The 18,644-nt window shown below is 41.1% G+C and overlaps 1 protein-coding gene across 1 annotated transcript in view; it reads left to right on the top strand.

Annotated features, from left to right (window-relative positions):
- MAP4 (microtubule associated protein 4) overlaps positions 1–18,644 on the top strand; it is a 183,612-nt gene that overhangs the window by 122,529 nt on the left and 42,439 nt on the right. Inside the window, 6 exon segments of the mRNA XM_062200753.1 lie at positions 2,361–2,474; positions 3,732–3,866; positions 4,782–5,927; positions 6,544–6,666; positions 8,494–8,510; positions 8,512–11,818. Of these exon segments, the coding sequence (XP_062056737.1) occupies positions 2,361–2,474; positions 3,732–3,866; positions 4,782–5,927; positions 6,544–6,666; positions 8,494–8,510; positions 8,512–11,818 (4,842 nt within the window).

The raw sequence follows: 18,644 nt of genomic DNA, 5'->3' as shown, positions 1-18,644 counted from the left end.
TTTTTTTTTTTTTTTTTTAGTTTTTGTATGGGTAGTACTGGAAATGAGTTCTAGTTTACAGAGAGAGCTCTCAATCTTCCATTCACTGGTTCATTCTCCAAATGCACACAACAGCCAGACGTGGGCCAAGATAAAGCCAGGAGCCAGGAACTCCATCCAGGTTTCCACACTGGTGGCAGCCACTGCCTTTCCAGATACATTATCAGGAAGCTGGATCAGAAGCAGAGTAGACAGGACTTGAACTAGCATTTTGATAGGCATGCTGGCTTCACAAACAGCAGCTTAAACCAACTGTGCCACAATGCCATCACCAAGATTTGGTAGAATTCATTGGTGAAGCTTTCTTAGCTAGGACTTTTTTTTAAGTTTTTTTTTTTTTTTCTTTTGAAAGTTTAAAGATAGAAGTCTTCCATCCACTGGTTCATTCCCCAGATGGTCACAACAGCCACGTATGGGCTGATTCGAAGTCAGGAGCCAGGAGTTTCTTCCAGGTCTTCCACGTGGGTGCAAGGGCCCAAGGACTTGGGCCATCTTCTGCTGCTTTTCCAGTCCATAGCAGAGAGCTGGATCGGAAGTGGAGCAGCCAGGTCTCAAAACAGCGCCCATATGGGATGCTGGCACTGCAGGCAGTGGCTTTACCTACTGCACCACAGTGGTGGGCCTGTTCCTTTGCTTTTTAAGAGCATACTGCATTGGGTATGTGATAAGACACCCAATTAAAAAAAAAAAAATGAATATTCGCTGGTATTGTGGCATAGTGGGTTAAGTTCAGCCTGTGATGCTGGTATCCCATATGAGCTGCTCTGCTTCTGATTCTGCTCCCTGCTAATGGCCTGGGAAAAGCAGTGGAACATGGTCCAAATGCTTGGGCCTCTGCACCTGTGTGAGAGACCAGGAAGAAGATCTTGGCTCCTGGCTTTAGTTTGGTCCAGTCCTGGCTGTTGGGGCCAATTGGAAAGTGAACCAGCATGTAGAAGTTGCTTGTTCACTCTCTCTCTCTCTCTCTCTCTCTCTCTCTCTGTTCCTCTCTCACCCTGCTTTTCAAATAAACAAATCATTTTTAAAAATTCATGAATACATGCAAAACTTTGTAGAAATCATCCATTTTTCCATGTGATTTAGCATTCTCTCATCCTGATTTGTAAACCCCAGCATTTACTCTCTGACCCTATAAGCATTCTGTTTTCCGTCAGAGGAGTGTGAGAAGCAGATCAAGCAGCATCTAGCCCAGGCAGTATGGAACTGGGGAGAATGAATGTTTATCATCTCATATTCTAGCCCCTGTATGTATCTGAAGAAGAAACATTGGGGCCTGCTGCATCCCCAATAATTTCTCAGTTTTTCCTTCTGCTTATGTTCATTTCCTATCATGGTTGTCTCTCTTTATCCTGAAAATCCTTACAAAAAAGAGGATGGTGTAACTGCTTCAGAGGCAAAGAAATGACCACTCTCAAGGAATAGGGTTTCACCTAGATGCCTCAGTTTAAGTGGCTTAATTGAAATGATACAAGGAAATAGAAATATCAAGGATAGAGATTCCAGTGTCCAGCAATCATTATTTTAATAGGCCTTTATGATAGTTATAAGTTAAATTTTGAGATAGTTTCCCCTTTTTTTTTTTCAACTTTAGCATAAAAAATGTTAGTTTGAATACCTTTACTCATGCCAACTCCTGAGAGTCTAGAGTTTGTTCCTTCTCTCAGGGTCTTTGACCCATGGGTTGATTCCCCAAATGGCCACAACGGCCAGAGCTGGGCGAGGCTGAAACCAGAAGCTTCTTCTGGGTCTCCCATGTGGGTGGCAAGGGCCAAGGACTTGGGCCATCTTCCACTGCTTCCCCAGGGGCATTAATAGGGAACTGGATCAGAAGCAGAACAGCTGGAACTCAAACTGGTTGCCCATACAGGATGCTGGCATTGGAAAGCAGCAGCTTAACCTGCTGTGCCACAACACTGGCCCCCAGGCAGTGTCTTAACTACTGTACCAAATGCTGCCCCCCTCCGGTTGTCTTTCTTGAAATAACTTCAAATGAATATATATTATGTAATTATGTTACGATGTGGTAGTTTTCTCTAGAGTTGAACATTAATTCTCCTTTCAGTTCTTTGTATTTGTTGACTATCTCATTTAGATAGCCAAATTTTAGAGAATAAGGGATTGTATCTTATTAAATCGTAACAAGTGAATTCATGAATATTGATTCCCTTTCTTGTACAGTCTCATTAGCTCAACTTATTTAACTTACTAATGGACAGCATAGTAAATTAACTAATCAATATTCATCATAGGATATTAAGAAATGTTGATCTTCCTGGTTACATTCACTGGGAATGAATTCTGGATTTCTTTTTTCATTCCAGATCCCTTTAAGATGCACCATGATGATGGCCTGGCAGATTTGCTGTTTCTCTCTAGTGGAGCAGCCAAAGCTTCAGCATTTACAGGACAAAATGACCCTTTGAAAGATAGTTATGGTAAGGCTTCTCTAACTGGATTTATTTTGTAGACAGGAAAATTAACTTTTCCTTCTGTGCAGCTTAGGTTCATTGTCTGGGGCCGATACTACAAAAGGCAAATTAGTAAGAGAAAAACAAACTGAAGTTGAACCTGTGTATTTCATATATCCAGAGAACAAGTAATTCTGAAAAAGTTAGCTTCAGATCTCTAGCATATATAGTGTCTTCAACAAAGAATAACAGATTTTCTGAGAAGTGACAAGATAAAGGAAACAGATTTTGAGTCAGAAGGAGAGGAAAATTGTGGGATCAAATTCGTGATTAAGGCTAGTTATTAAAACTTGTTAGGTGGATTCTTGTGCTGCCATCTCCAGGTTGATGAGAGTATAGAGTTGTCTCAGTGATCAACCTTTGTTCTTCTGCATAAAGAGGGAAAACAGAGACTTTGGAGCATTTATGGCACATTTTTAGGCACATTGGGGAGAGCAGAGAGCTTTTTTTGGTATCTTGCTGCTTCTTAATTTCATGAAGTTCAGAATAATCCTCATGCCAAAGCAGCATATTTTGGGATGATGTATTCTCGTCTCCTATGATTTTTTAGCTCCAAATGACCAATGTGGCCTTTCCCCTATCACCTTGTGTTTATTCTGGTCCTTGTAGTTCTTTTTTAAACTCCTGTAGCACTTAGTTAATACTGTAGGTATGTGTTATTTGATGTATATTTTTGTTAGATTTCTCCAGTCTGCAGTAATTTTCATAAAGTTGTGTTTTACCTGGCTCCTGGCTTCGGATCGGTGCAGCACCGGCCGTAGTGGCCATTTGGGAAGTGAACCAATGGAAGGAAGACCTTTCTCTCTGTCTCTCTCTCTCTCTCACTGTCTGTGACTCTGTCAAATAAATAAATAAATAAAGTTGTATTTTAATGTTAGCAAGGTAGATGTTGATCTCATTTTACAGATAAAGAAATTAAGGCTCACAATACTGTACACTGTATTACATTGCTTGTGTTGTTGGACCTAGAGCTCAACATTTGGTATTTTGAATCTTTATAATGCACTATAGAAGGTGGCTGATAACATTGGTTAATAGCACTACTAGAATATGGTGATACTATTACCACCAATTAACATTTAGTCACAACCTGGAATATGTCAGCAGTGTTTCCCTTAAAACTTTTATGCTTTGTTTTTTTTTGGTCCTTAGGTATGAGAATAGCAAATGCATTTTTTCCACTGTTGGCTAAGCTTCAAACATGTGCTTGTGTTTTATTATTAGGTCTGTCTCTCTGTGATACGTTGGCTCCTGAAACTGTTGCACCTGAACAGTGGTCTGTAGACGCCCCAAATACTCCACACTCAGAATCCCTCATTTCCTCAGAGGACATTATAGAACCCCTGCAGGCAGCAGCAGGTAAATTTTTAGTAACCCCCTTTATCAGTTAAGGGTTGCAATATCAAGAATCAGTATAAATCATCAGATGTAGTTTCAGCAACCTAAAGCAGATCAAAAGTTCAGAACTATCAGTTTTAAAATTTATGTTTGTGATATCACAGCTGGAGAAGTTAAGTTGTAGTTGAAATACAACACTTGGGGTTAATGAGCAAAGAATATTCCTTATTTTAGTGCAGATTTCATTCTGGTTTACTTGACAGGAAAGATAACTGTCCAGCTGTCCCATATATTCCCTAATAGTGACTTTGTACCTATGAGGTTTTATTAAGTCTGTGTTTCTCTCCTTTGCTTCTTCTCTTCTACTACTTGTCTTCTCAATATTGTTAAAATTTAACAGAGTTTTTTTTTGAGCAAAAGCAAAAACAATGATGGAGTGAATTGGGCATTCCTCCAGACAGAGCAGGGTCAGAGAAAGTCAGCCAACAACATGATCAGACAATTATTGTATTTTTAGGTAAGCAGATGTGATGCATTGAAAATAACTTAATTTGTGCCCTAGTTGATTGACCAATCAGTTGGTTCATATAATTTAACTTGTTATTTACAACTTATTCATTGGTCACATGTCTTCTACAAGCAACCAAAGCTTAGTTGCTATGATTAAAGTCTCTGTTGGCTTGGTCTGTGGGGCCAAGTGCAGGTGCTCAGCCCAAAGTGATAGCTTCTCTCAAATTCCATGTAACAGTATAACTCAGTCTTATAAGTGTTGGCACTGTCAAAGAGTAGGCAGGATATCTTAACTTGACAGATTTTAGTTATGCTTAGTGTCTTGTCACAAAAGCTAAATACCCCTGCGCCCTAAGAAAGAAAGTATTAAATGAGAGTTGTGAATAGACAATGGTAGGTCCTAAATTTGCAACTTATTTTCTTTAGAGCAAGTTGAGGAAATAGAAATAATATCAGCAGAAGAGAGGCCACCAACAAAATCACTGGAAATAGGATTGGGACTGAAAAGTACTGACGTGGCACCAGCCACAGAAGCAGAAATGACATTGGCTAAAGATATGGAACCACCCACCAAATCAGAAGTGGCACTCTCCCAGGACATGGCACCAATCACAGAATCAGAGATGGTATTGACTAAAGGTACAGAACCATTCACCAAATCAGAAGTGGCATTGGCCCAGGACTGGACACCAGTCACAGAATCAGAGATGTCATTTTCTAAAGATATGGAACCATCCACCAAATCAGAAGTGACACTGGCACAACCATCCAATGAACCAGATATGGTCTTCTCCAAGGACATGGTACTACCCAACGAAACACAGGGGACCCAAGTTAAAGATGTTGTGTTACCCAATGAAATAGAGGTCACCCCAGCAAAGGATACAACGCTATTCAAAGAAACACAGAGGACACCATCTATAGAAATGGACTTGGCCCCACCCGAGGGCATGGTACCATCCAAAGAAAGAGAGATAGTTCCAGAAATAGAGATGGCACTGAAGAAGGACATTGTATCATCCACAGAAATACCTTCAACCAAGGAGATGACCTTGTCTGGGGATGTGACACCACCCCCAGAAACAAAGGTCATCTTAATGAAAGATACAGAACTTCCCCTGGAAAAAGAGGTAGCTCCAGTCAAGGACATGGCTCCAACCCCAGAAGAAACAGGAATGGCCCTAGTCAAGGATGTGACTCTGCCTCCAGAAACAGGGGTGACACAAGTCACAGCTCTGACTCCATCCGCAGGAAAAGAGGAAGCCCCAATCAAAGATGTAACTCTAATTCCAGAAACAGAAGTGGCTGTGTCTAAAGGCCTTATCGCACCCCCAGAAGCAGAGATAGCCCTGTCTAAGGATGTGGCTCTTTCCTCTGGAAAAGAGGTGACCCTGGTTAACAATGTGACTCCTCCCAATGATGTTGCACCACTCTCAGAAATAGAGGTGGCACCAGTTCCAGTTAAAGACATGGAAATTACAAAGACACAGGAAGGAATGAGCAAGGATTCCCAGTTAGAAGTCCTCCAGGATGCGGGGCAATCAACTGCGCCCACCTCTGTGATTGCACCAGGTATGGGTTTCTGCTTACTCTCCGCATTTCTCTGTACCAAGGTTAGTCTCCTGGAGACTAAGGGGAAGACACCATACCAGGTAAAAAATAAAGACAGTCTCACTCTGTCTGTAAGTCTCTTCATTTTCCTACTCTCCTAGACAACTCTTCCACCTTCCTGAACCTTGTCCATCCTCATTCCCTGCTCACGTTCCTCTTTTTCTTTCAGATAATTGAAGCAATGAAATAAGACAACCAAATTTCTATTAGCTTATCTGCCCAAGTACTTGTATCTGTCTCCATACACTCTGCCTTCTCTCCCGTTTTAATAACTGCTCCTGATTAGATCTCATCTCCTTTTTTTTTTTATTAAAGTGTATCAACCTAGTTGTTCTCTTTTTGTCTCTCGCCAGTTTAATCTTCTTTTGACTGGATCATTCTCACCAATTTACAAACATGTTTTATCCTCATCTTAAAAAGTAAGACCCTCTGAACTCTACCTTGCAAATATTACTCTGCTTCTTTGCTACCCATTATAGGAGAATTTCTCAAAAACTACTCCCATCTCTAGTTTCTGACAGATGAAAAAGGAGCTGAAATAGTGCTCTGAAAATTTTATGTTTGTTTTTACCTTTAGAACCAGTCATACCTGTGGGCCAGAAGTACAGCTTGCCAACAGATGGAGACTCTGTGTTAGAGAAACTAGAGCAGAAGAAACCATTCAGCAGTCAGCCTTCTGAACTTTCTCCAGAGACCTCAGGTAAGTTAGGAAAATAAAACTTGGAGCAATAGGGTAATGATGGTAGATGTGGTCCCTGGTTCCTTGATTGTAAGGTGGCAATCAGTAGTTTTTGAAGTTTTCTTTCTTAGAAGAATTTCATCTTATTAAAAAAAAAAAAAAAAAACACAACTTGTAATGTATTTTAAAATTACATCAACTCAAGACACCTAAATTTGGATCCAGTTCAGCTGTGTATGTATTACTCTGTCTTGTGTGGTCTTAGGCCTGTTAACTTACCATATCTCAGTTTACTCAGCTGTAAGATGAATAAATTGGTCAAGTGTTCTATAAATCCTTGCTCGTTAGTGTGTTCCATGGCTCCATAGCATCTGCTCTGCCTGGGAGTTTGTTAGAAATTCAGAGTCTTTGGTTCCCATCACATACCTTGAATGGTAATCTGCATTTTAACAAGATCCCCAGGAAATTCTGTATATATACTAACTTTGTTTAAGATACTCTTTACTTTCCAACATAAAGTTTGATTTCTGATTAAATGAACAAAATATTTATATCACTTTAGAATCTCTAGGGCTTTGCATGCTGTCTAGCATCATATAGGGACCAAATAAATTAAGTTTTTGATGTTTTACCCACTCAGCATTATCAGTAAAGATTCATCATATGTTTCTTGTATATAAAATGCACCATGCTAAGGTGTGCTTATAGCTACTAAGTCCTGCTGCTTATATTATAGCCTGGATGGAAAGAGAAGCTCCTAACCGTGAACTCTGAAACTAAAGATTTACCTAATAATTGAATAAAATAGTGTAAGAGATGGCACCAAATAACTTAAAATTTTTATAAATGGTCTGGGATGCTATAACCTAGCAGTTTTTTTAAAAGAGAAACAATGATTGAGATATAAATATAGATTAGAATATAGAGGACATTTGATGGGTCACAATCAAAACAGTTCTACGTGAGTATTTTCATGTTTTTTGAAATCACATCACTGGGACTTGCTTGAGAGGAGCCATTATATAGGCTGGCTGTTAGTGACACACTTTCCAGGATCTTGGGTTCAAATTACGTTGACTTGAGGGCAGGAGATCGGACCAGATAACTTCTTGAAACTTTCCCGCTGGTGCTCATCCTAATTGTTGAAATTCACTAACTTTCTTTCTTAGCATTATGTAGATTTCTTTTTTGGCAAGTACATTCAGAAACAGAACACTGAAATCTAACATTTGTCTTTTAAAGTAGGATGTTCTGGAATGATGAGAATTTTTTTCTCGGGCCAAAGTAATAATTCTGTGTTGTTTCTTTCTTTCTTTCGGTTTTTTTTTTTTTTTTTTTTTTTTTTAAGTAGCATAAGTCTGGCCTTCTGGTCTGTTTCCCAAATTGATCTAGTTAGTATAACTGATGTATAATATTGGTGACAGACTTAGAATTTTAAGTCTGATGAATATTTATTCAGTCAGTAAATGTCACCAAGAAGAGAGAAGCACTAGAAGCTTACCATAATGTTACAGAATTGGAAATTACATATCTGTTAATAATAATAAATATAACTAAGAGGATATTTATAGATACTAAGAGCTTATTATAGAGGTTAGAATGTTCAAAATATTTTTTAAGTATGCATAAAAAAAAATTACCTGAGATGAAGATCATTGTTAAATATTTGCTAACCCCAGTTCCAGGTGAGAAACATTTGGGACAAAACTACTTTTCAAAACAAGTTGGCATGCATGTTGTTAACAATAGACTTGTTAACTGAGTAAATAAATGGACTCTTTTTTAATAATAGTAAAAAAAACAAAACAAAAAAAAACACAGTAACAAGGAGTTTATTTGGAATTTTAGCCAACTTCATGTATTGCAGGTACCCCTGCCACACAAGCCAAACAAGTTTGCAGACCCAGTGCCCGCAGGTCCACCCGGCCCAAGCCTGCCAGGCTCCTACCTGAGCTGCTGGGAGGCTCTCCTCCCCAGAAGACTCTTGATCCCAGGCTGGGCCCCTACCCTGTGTCTGAGTTGGGTTGGGTCTCCAGCTCATCTTCCAGTGGTGAGCCTGGGAACCAAAGGAGAAGTGTTCACGTTGACTTCCTTGAACCCCAGAGGGATCCTGGCAGGGAGTCCTGGGATACGGAAAGCACTGCAGTGATGATGAAGAAAAAGAAGAAGAAACCAAAGCAAAAGAGATATTGTCAGCCCCGGACTGGAGGGTCTTGGGATGATGACAATGCAGATGAGCCTCAGAATCTTCGCTTTGCAGCTGACCCACGAAAATCTGCTGCTCTCCCCAGCCAGTCTGTCACTATGGGCGCAGAATGTAGACTTGTATCCAAAGAAAACTTGGAAAGTGTAGCTGACTCCAGAGCAACCAAACTGGTACCCGAGAACTTTGTCTCAGAGGGTCTCCAAATTCCCTTATGTCCTTCTGAAGAACCTCCAAAAACTTCAGTAAATTCTCAGCCAAAGTTGGAAGTAGAAGATGAGGGCAAAGGTAACAAGTCTGTCCTGCAGAGCCAAGACAATAAATCGCTGCAGCAAGAAGCACCCAGACCACAGCCTGCACCCCACCTGAGGGGCTCTGTGAATGAAAGCCCTCCCCATCTGAAAGGATCCCCAACAGAATTTTCTGCACCCAAAGTAGAAACTCTTTTAGAGGTCAGACCCAAAGAAGGTGGCACTCCAATCTTGGACCAAGAAATTATAGTTGGAGTTTCAAAACTCACAGCAGCAAAAGAACTGCCTGATTCGATGCCTACTTTAACAACAAGTAATCAGTTAGAAAGCAGTGTAAAGGAAGGGAATGATGAAAATAAAGTGACTGCACTACAGAATGTCAAACAAAAAGAATTTCCTGAAGGAGTGGAGGAGGTTAAAGGACTAAAAAAGAAAGCATTTCCCAAGCGAAGAGAGGAGATCAGCATCTTTGCATCTGAGCAGCCGCAGGGCCAGGTGTTAGTTCAGGGCTCTGGGCTAGGGAATGAGCCATTTAAGAGAGTTTTGGGTGATGGCAAAAGCAGGAAGGGCAGGACAGGTTCAGGAAAAATGAAAGCAAATTCAGGGAAGTTAAGAGAGAAACCTGAGCAGGCATTGTTTTTGGACAGCCAGAAGGATGGCAGGGCTGTTGTGCCAACCGAACCAGTTCCTAAAACTGAAGGAGTGACTGCCAGGGATACAAGTGAAGAGCTGGACCTGGACCCTTCAAAGCAAACTGGGGCCAGGACTGATCTCACTGAGACAGTGGTGATGAGGGAGCAGAAGGAAACTACTGACCCTAGGGTAGCAGACACATTGCAGGCATTGAATTCTTGGGAAAATGGATCCAGCATGACTCAAGTTTCTGGTTCTGGGACAGAAAAAGGAGCTGTAGATAAAGATATGGGTGTTAGTAACCAGAGCAAAGAAGGAAAGTGTCCTTGGATGGATCATGAGGCACTTTCCTGCATTTCTGAAAAGCCTAAGAAGAGAGGACATGAGGGCAAAACCAAAAAATTTAAAACTGATTATTCCCTACAGCCTGGTAGAATGGAAAGCAAGGAAGAGAACCTCAGCCCTCTGGTAGGGGAAGATAGAGATGCCACTGATGGTGTTCCCCATAAAAACAAGGAATTAAACCCCATTTTCCCCAAAATACATGATCCTTTTTTCTCACATACACCATTGGTTGACAGCATGGGCAGAAATATTGAGGTTAATTATGCTGAGCTTGGGATTCTTGAGGGGAACAAAACAAAAACAATCAAGGATTCTGCTGTTACTGAACCAGCTGCCAAGGTGACAGATGTGAGCTGCCAAGGGCAAATCCAAGGGGCAGGATTTGTTCTTTCAGCACTGTCTGAGGAGAATAAAACAGATGCAGCCAAAGGACACATTTCAGTGGCTGACAAACCAAATAAAAGTAGTAGTGGTGGAAAAAGTAAAAAGGTTAAAAATAGTTTTCCTGAGAAGCACATTCTGGAGAATAAGATAGATGTAACAGAAATACATGTTCCCATGGAAACCGCAGAGGACCACAGAATTGAAGGAATGGGCTACATAGATGAAAATAGAAATATTACATTTACCTGTCCCAGAACACCATCAGGGCTAATGGATAAGTCAGTTTCTCTAGAAGCTCTAGAATCAGCAACCTGTGAAAAACTTCCCATTCCTATTCCTCAAGCTATGAAAGAAGGTGGTTCCTTTCTAGACACCTCAGGAAAAAGTGGGCAAGCGGAAGCCCCAGCCCAGATTTCCAAATTGTTAGCGGTAGATGAGTCTAACAAAGATGGAGTCCCAGGTCCAGAAAAGCCCAAGATTCCCTCTGCTGTTAAACCTCCTGCAAGCACAGGGGGACTTGCCCTGACTTTTACTGCAATTGTGGAAACAGTTAATAGTCATGGAGACCATTGTCTTAAGAATAAAGGTGAACTTGCTGATCCCATAAAAAATGAAGCACAGGTAGGTATAGAGCATGTGGGAGGAGAATCTGGGTCATTGCACACTGATGCATCTCAGCATTCAGTGGAGAAAGCCACAGAGAAAGCAAAAGGGCACCTTCTTCCTGGAGTTCCAGAGGACCAGAGCCTGCCAGGAGAGGTCAGAGTCCCAGGAGCACATGCAGATAGGGATAATTTCCCCACACATCCAGTAAGCCAAGAGGAGACTGAGGAAGCTCCCGCTCCAGTTCAAACTCCTGAGTTACTGGGAGACAATGGACAGAATCTCAGCATTGGTGAGGGCCAGAATGCTGAAGATAAAGATTCCAAGGGTGCAGATAGTTTGAATAAAGAGGTAGATGTGACTCTTTCACCTCCAAAAAGTGAAAAGGATCCATTAAAAGAAATTAGTCTGGCTTGTGAAATCACAGAAGGTGTTTCTTTGCCGACACCAGAGCTTCCATCAGATATTTTCCATGGTAAAAGCGCAGCTCCGCCAGGAGTGGCGGATGTATTAGAAATGACTGCTTCCAAGAGTTTTCAACTCCCAGAACTCAAAGAAAAGATCTTGGAGTCATCTCAGAACACGGCAGAAAAATTTGAACCAAAGACACTGGGTGAAAGGAAGAAGGAAGATAAAAGAAAGGCAGAACCCTTGAAAGGCTACATGAGGCCTACCAAGTCCCGAGGACTTACTCCTGTTTTGCCAAAGCCTGCAGTCCAGGAACTAGAGAAATTCAAGCAGCTGAAATCCAGTGGTATGACCCTGCCATGGGGAAGTGTGTGTGCTTACTGTGGCAGAGAGCTTATGCCTTGGTTCCATCCAGACAATAATCATCTCTTAACTGTTGGTGTGTTGGCATGAGTTCCTGTAACTGCTGCTTCCGTGTTTCCTGCAGCCAAGGCATGCTTCATGCCCAGCTGGAAAAGGCAGGTGATTTGGTTGCATGCCTTTTTACATAGCACTGAAGCTTGAATTTTAGAGAAAGTTGAATTTCAAACAACGAATTGTTTAGCAGAAGACCTACCACCATCCATTATTTTATTCTTAATAAAAAAAAAAAAAGAGTTGTGCCTCCTATATGTAAAGTTTACAGCCAAATTTTAATGAGTATTTGGCATAAAGATTCAGGAGTGGAAAGAAAATATTTCATGTCTTGCTGTGTACGTGAGGTTTTTTCCCCCCTCAGTATTTATGTAGGAATGGTGCTCATGGGAATAAATATTCAAATCATTTTTAGACTAAACTTTAGAAGGTCTGTCTGCCTCCTTATGAGGAAATGGTAGCCTCAGACCAGCAGTGGTAAGCACAGACTTTGTGTTTATACAGGTGGAAAACGATCTCTCAGCTGTGCAGTCACATTCTTTGACCAGCTTGTTGTTTGTATTCATTGGTCAACAGTTGCATGTAGGTTAATGGTTTCGGGCATAGTTTGTGTCTGTGAAATAGTCCATAAAATGTGCCCATGTTGGATTCCTTACAATTTTTCCCTTTTTAGCTCTAGTCAATGAAGTGATTGGAATGAGATTGAGAAGATGATTCCTTGAAGATTTAGAAATGTTAGCCTCACTCCTTGCTAACTAAAATTATGTACCCAACTGTGGTTTTCCTGAGCCTAATCTTCAGAAATCCGTTCCTGGTCTTTGAGGTTGTTCACAGCTATTTCCCAGCTTGCATGATGCAGCTACTAACATTAGAAGTTTTTTAACAGTGCTTGGATTTATCAGCCAGTCAGGCTTTTGGAGAGGCTGATCTTGAGATTGTGTTTTGCACGGACTTGGTTTTTTTTTTTTTTTAATAAAGCTTGTGCTATGCATGAATTTATATCCAGTTAGAAAAACTTGCTGTTTGAGTCAAGAATGCTAAAGATTGTTATTTGCATAAAATATTTTTATCTTTTCTCTTTTTATCTTTCTTCTATTAGCAACTCTATAACCAAGGCAGAAAATGAAGCACAGTAGTATATGGGGGGTTCGTTGATTTCTAGCCTCCCACTCAGTGTTTTAATTTTGGGTTCTAGACCAGTTCTTTAGTTTCAGCAATGATCCAAAGGGTAACATGTAAATTTTTGTGAAAATCTTGCCTTATATCTTTTTTTAATTCCTTTATCTTTTTTTAATTAGTTTGTTTGGAAAGCAGAGTGACAAAGAAGGAAAGACAGGAAGAGAGAGCGCTTTAGTCTACTAGATCACTTCTCACAATGCCCACAGAAGCAAGGGCTAGGCCAGACTAAAGCCAAGAGCCAGGAACACCATCCTGGTCTCCTACAGGGATGGCAAGAACTGAAGTGTTTTGTCCATCTTTCACTGCCTTAACAGATGCTTCAGAGGGAGTTGGATCAGAAGCAGAGTAACTGATGGGACTGAAACTGATACAGAATGCCATTGTCACAAATGACAACTTAATCTTCTCTGCCCCAACACCAGCCCCTCATCATTTCTTTTTGCTCAGTATTTCCAAAGAAATGTGAAAGGAGAATTTGTTCTTGAGGAAGCAGACAGTTGCTACAGAGCTTTTTGGACCCTGCCTTGGTCAGACCAGGCTCAGAGACTGTTAGGACTGGCGTGAGGTGAGGGTAATGGATTTTAGAGGAAGTTTATTGTTTATTTTCTAAATTCCATTGTACTGTTTCCTTAAGGATAATTTATCCTTTGCAATAGCTTATAAATGATTTTTAAACTAATCTGAATAAGTTAGAACAATCAAGTGGTACAGGGGAGTATTCAAAAAGTACAAGGCTGCATCCCTCTGTTTTCTGCTTCCAGTTTTCCCTCTTCTTCTTCTTCTTCTTCTTTTTTTTTTTTTAAGATTTATTTATTTACTTGAAAGAGTTACATAGAGAGAGAAGTAGAGGCAGAGAGAGAGAGAGATCCTCCATTCTGTTGGTTCACTCCCCAAATGACTGCAGGGCTGAACTGACCAGAAGCCAGGAACCAGGAGCAAGGAGCCTCTTCTGGGTCTCCCACAGGGGTGCAGGTACCTAAGCTCTTGGGCCATCTTCCACTGCTTTCCCAGGCCATAACAGGGAGCTGGATTGGAAGTGGAACAGCCGGGACTCGAACCGATGCCCATACGGGATGGTGGGACTGCAGGCCTTGGCCTCACCCGCTACGCCACAGCACCGGCCCCCAGTTTTCCCTCTTCTCAGACAACCCATGTTAACAGTATTGTCCGTATCCTTCTAGATAATTTATATATAAAGCAGCGATGACATACATATTTTCTGGTTTTATATGGGACATGACATATATACTGATGCGTGCCTACCTTTTTAAACTAAACAATTTTTAAGGAGACCTTTGCAAACTGCTACAAAGAAAAGGGTATCTTTTTCTTTATTAATAGCTGTATAATTTCATGGTTTGGATGTACCCTAATGTATTGTACCACTTCTTTATTGATGAACATTTTGGTGTTTTTAAATTTTTTTTCCCTATTAGAAACAAGGTGCATTAAACTATCCTTGTCTTAACAGAATGCAATGTCTTATCAAGCTTACAAGATCCATACCCACTGGGAGCTTATAAAAATACCTTCTGTTGTCTTTTTAACTTCTCATATTTTAAGTCTTTCATCAATCTAGAATTTGTGGGGTTTTGTTTTTTTGGGTTTTGGTCTTATGTTTATACAAGATGTGAGGTGGGATTACTTGGTTATCCCACCATCATTTGTGTCTGTCTCCCACTGAAATGCTACCCTCCTGGTGCTGTAAATTCCTGTGTGTATTTTATCTATTTCTGTACTTTTTCTGATCCATTGAACTTTCCATTCAGGTTTTAGTAGCACAATGTGGCTTAATACATTTTTTCTTTTTCTTTCTTTCTTTCTTTCTTTTTTCTTTTTTTTTTTTTTTTTTTTAGCAGGCAGAGTAGACAGTGAGAGAGAGAGAGAGACAGAGAGAAAGGTCTTCCTTTTTGCCATTGGTTCACCTCCAATGGCCACTGCGGCTGGCGCACCATGCTGATCCGAAGGCAGGAGCCAGGTGCTTCTCCTGGTCTCCCATGGGGTGCAGGGCCCAAGGACTCTTGGACCATCCTCCACTGCACTCCTGGGCCACAGCAGAGAGCTGGCCTGGAAGAGGGGCAACCGGGACAGAATCCGGCGCCCCGATTGGGACTAGAACCCGGTGTGCCGGCGCCGCAAGCAGAGGATTAGGCTATTGAGTTGCGGCGCCGGCCTTCTTTTTCTGTTTTTTTTTTTTTTTTTTTTTTGACAAGCAGAGTGGACAGTGAGAGAGAGAGAGAGACAGAGAGAAAGGTCTTCCTTTTCCGTTGGTTCACCCCATCCCCCAGTGGCCGCTGTGGCCGGCGCGCTGCAGCCAGCGCACCGTGCTGATCCGAAGCCAGGAGCCAGGTGCTTCTCCTGGTCTCCCATGCGGGTGCAGGGCCCAAGGATGTGAGCCATCCTCCACTGCACTCCTGGGCCACTTCAGAGCTGGCCTGGAAGAGGAGCAACCGGGACAGAATCCGGCACCCTGACCGGGACTAGAACCTGGTATGCCGGCGCTGCAGGTGGAGGATTAGCCTATTGAGCCGCGGTGCCGGCCAAATATATTTTAATGTATAACAGATGTAGCCTTGCTTCTTGCCTTAATACTCGTTCTGAATTGTCCTGGCTATTCGCACTTGTTTCTTGTTACAAATAAATGAGAATTGGCTTGTATATTTTGGAAAAGAATAATAAGCTAGTCACTGTTTTCCTTGTGCACACTAATTCTCTAGATTATGCTAAGGGGACTTGTGGTCTCATATGTTGAGTTTTTCTTTCCATCAGCGTAATGTGCCACTTACATGTTCATCTGCTGTTCTGACACTGGTACTTTAATATTTTCTTCATGCAGACCATAGGTATTTCTAGTATGCTTATTCCAAGGGTACCAGGAAGTAGGAGAATGAGCAGACATAGAACTTCAGGCAACTTTGGGACTCTGGGGGAGGAGCCTCTGTGGACGGAAGAGTATAGTGAATTGTGAGAGGGGACTGTGCTCATCTAACCTTGGTTCTTGTGAGCTTTGATGTGTCACCCGTGACTGGTACTAGACTTAGCCTTATTAAATTTTCTCTTTGTTCTTTGCATTGAATCATTCTTGCTAACTGTGCTGTCCCTAGATTGTTAATAATCCTCACATCTTGTCCTCATTTATTCTGTGCGTGTATGGTGTTACCTATAGTTTTCACTGTTTTGGCAATAAAGATAGTAGTAGTAGTAGTAATAAAAATAATAACATCTACCATCTGTTATGAAGATGATGTGTCTGATTAATCATATATATGACCTATAGTACTATGAAAGATTCTCTTCATTATATAGGTAAGAAAATGTTCAGCTCTTGAGGTTAGGGTCTCACAGATAATAAGTAGCAAAGCTGGAATCTGAACCCAAGTCTTTCTAAGGCCCATGCTTCCCTCATTCGTGCCTCAGAAAAACCTTCCAGAAGTTTTAGATACTTAAGATGGAAGTTGATAATTAATAGTTAAATATCTTTATTTTGGCAATTAGGCAGTTTTCTAGCTGTAGAAATACACATGAGGACATAAATGGTGAATCAAAGGTTAATTTTTTGGATTAGAGAGAATCTAGGTTTGTTTTCTTTTGTTTTTTAGACGTAGAGTTACAGAGAAAGGAAGGGAAAAACAGAAAGGTTTTCCATCTGCTGGTTCATTCCCCAAAAGGGCACAATGGCTGGAGCTAAGCCATTCTGAAACCAGGAGCCAGGATCTTATTCTGGGTCTCCCATATGGGTTTAGGGGCCCGAGCACTTGGGCCATCTTCTACTTCTTTCCCAGTCCATAGCAGAGAGCTGGATAGGAAGAGATGAACCTGGGACTAGAACCGACACCCATATGGGATGCTGGCAAAGGATTAACCTACTGCGCCACAGTGCCAGCCCCAGAATCTAGATCTTTGGACTGTCTAGTATTTTATTCTCCAGAGTCTGTGTTTGATGTATTGAAGTGTTCTTTTTATCACCTTGCCTAGAGCTTTACAGGCTTATGGTACCCTGTGACATTTTTGGTGTTAGAGACACAAATTGTCTTGCTGATCTTAATCTTATTTAAAGTAAAGGAATTCTCTTCTTCCTTATACTTCTTTTCTTGAATTTAAGGAATCTTTAGCATAAAGTGCCTTCACATATTACGCAGATTGTTCTAGACAGGAAAGATTAATGAGATTCCTTAGGAAGGATGAGCTCAGCTTGTCAGGAAAGGACTTCTTGGAAAGTTTTTGTGACAGAAAGCAGAAACTTGAAAGGATGGGTCCATACTGGATGCTAGGATCTGCTCCATGTTAGTTTCTCGGAAAATGAGTATAGCTGTGTGTGACACTGCATTGGGAAGTTAAGAATCCATCTAGACAAGCCCTTCCCTTGCCATCTTGAAGCCTGGTGTCCTTTTTATCTGGCTTCATTTCTTTTTCTTTACTTTGCTTGAGCCTATCAACTGCCTTCCAGCAGCTGGGAATGTCAGTTTATGATTGGAAATTCTCTTGGTGTGAAACTTGAAGTAATTTATAGACCCAGAATCCTAACAGTTTCTAGGCCCTTGTTCATAAATAAAATATGCTCAGTAGATGAAAAACGCACTTTTAATCTTGAAGTTGCTACTATTTTACAACTGGAGAACTACCCATTTGATGATGTCTTTTCTTAACAGCAGTGCCATTTGTGAAGTGCCTTTGCTCATTACTCCCCGTCTGTTCTCTCTCTTTCTCTGTTTTTTTTCTTCTTATTGACATATAATGAAATTTATTGGAACTCCTAAGTGTCACAAAGATATAAAAAATAGCTACTATTTATTGAAACTTACTGCATGTTGAGCACTGTCCTAAAATTTTTTTTTTTAAGATTTATTTATTTTATGTGAAAGAGTTACATAGAGAGAGAAAGAGAGGCAGAGAGAGAGAGGTCTTCCATCCACTGGTTCATTCCCCAGATGGCCACAACAGCCGGAGCTGCACCAATCTGAAGCCAGGAGCTAGGAGCTTCTTCCAGGTCTCCCACATGGTTGCAGGGGCCCAAGGACTTGGGCCATCTTCCACTGCTTTCCCAGGTCATAGCAGAGAGCTGGATCCAGAAGTAGAGCAGCCAGGATTTGAACCTGTGCCCATATGGGATGCCAGCACTGCAGGTGGCGGCTTTACCCACTATACCACAGTGCCAGCCCCCTAAATTCTTTTAACTTTCAAAAAATTCTATGTGGTCAGTGCTCCTATACCTTGTTTGAACCAGACCATCTAAGTTTTGTTTTGTTTTTGGGAAGTGAACCAACGGATGGAAGACCTCTCTGTCTCTAACTCTCTCTGTAACTCTGTCTTTCAAATAAATAAAATAAAATCTTAAAAAAAAAAAAAAGAAGAAGAAGAAGAAGAAGATAGCCCAAGCCCTTGAGTCCCTGCACTCATATGGGAGACTGGGAGGAAGCACCTGGATCCTAGCTTCAGATGGGTGCAGCTTGGGCTATTACGGCCATTTGAGGAGTGAAGCAACAGATGGAAGACCTTTCTCTCTGTCTCTCCCTCTCACTGTCTATATCTCAACCAGTCAAATAAATAAATAAAAATCTTTAAAAATTTTTTAAATAAAA

The sequence above is a fragment of the Lepus europaeus genome, chromosome 9 (genome assembly GCF_033115175.1).
Source record: "Lepus europaeus isolate LE1 chromosome 9, mLepTim1.pri, whole genome shotgun sequence".
In the NCBI taxonomy this organism is placed as follows: Eukaryota; Metazoa; Chordata; class Mammalia; order Lagomorpha; family Leporidae; genus Lepus; species Lepus europaeus.
Note: the sequence above shows the minus strand (reverse complement) of the source record. Positions and strands in the feature narration are given on the sequence as shown.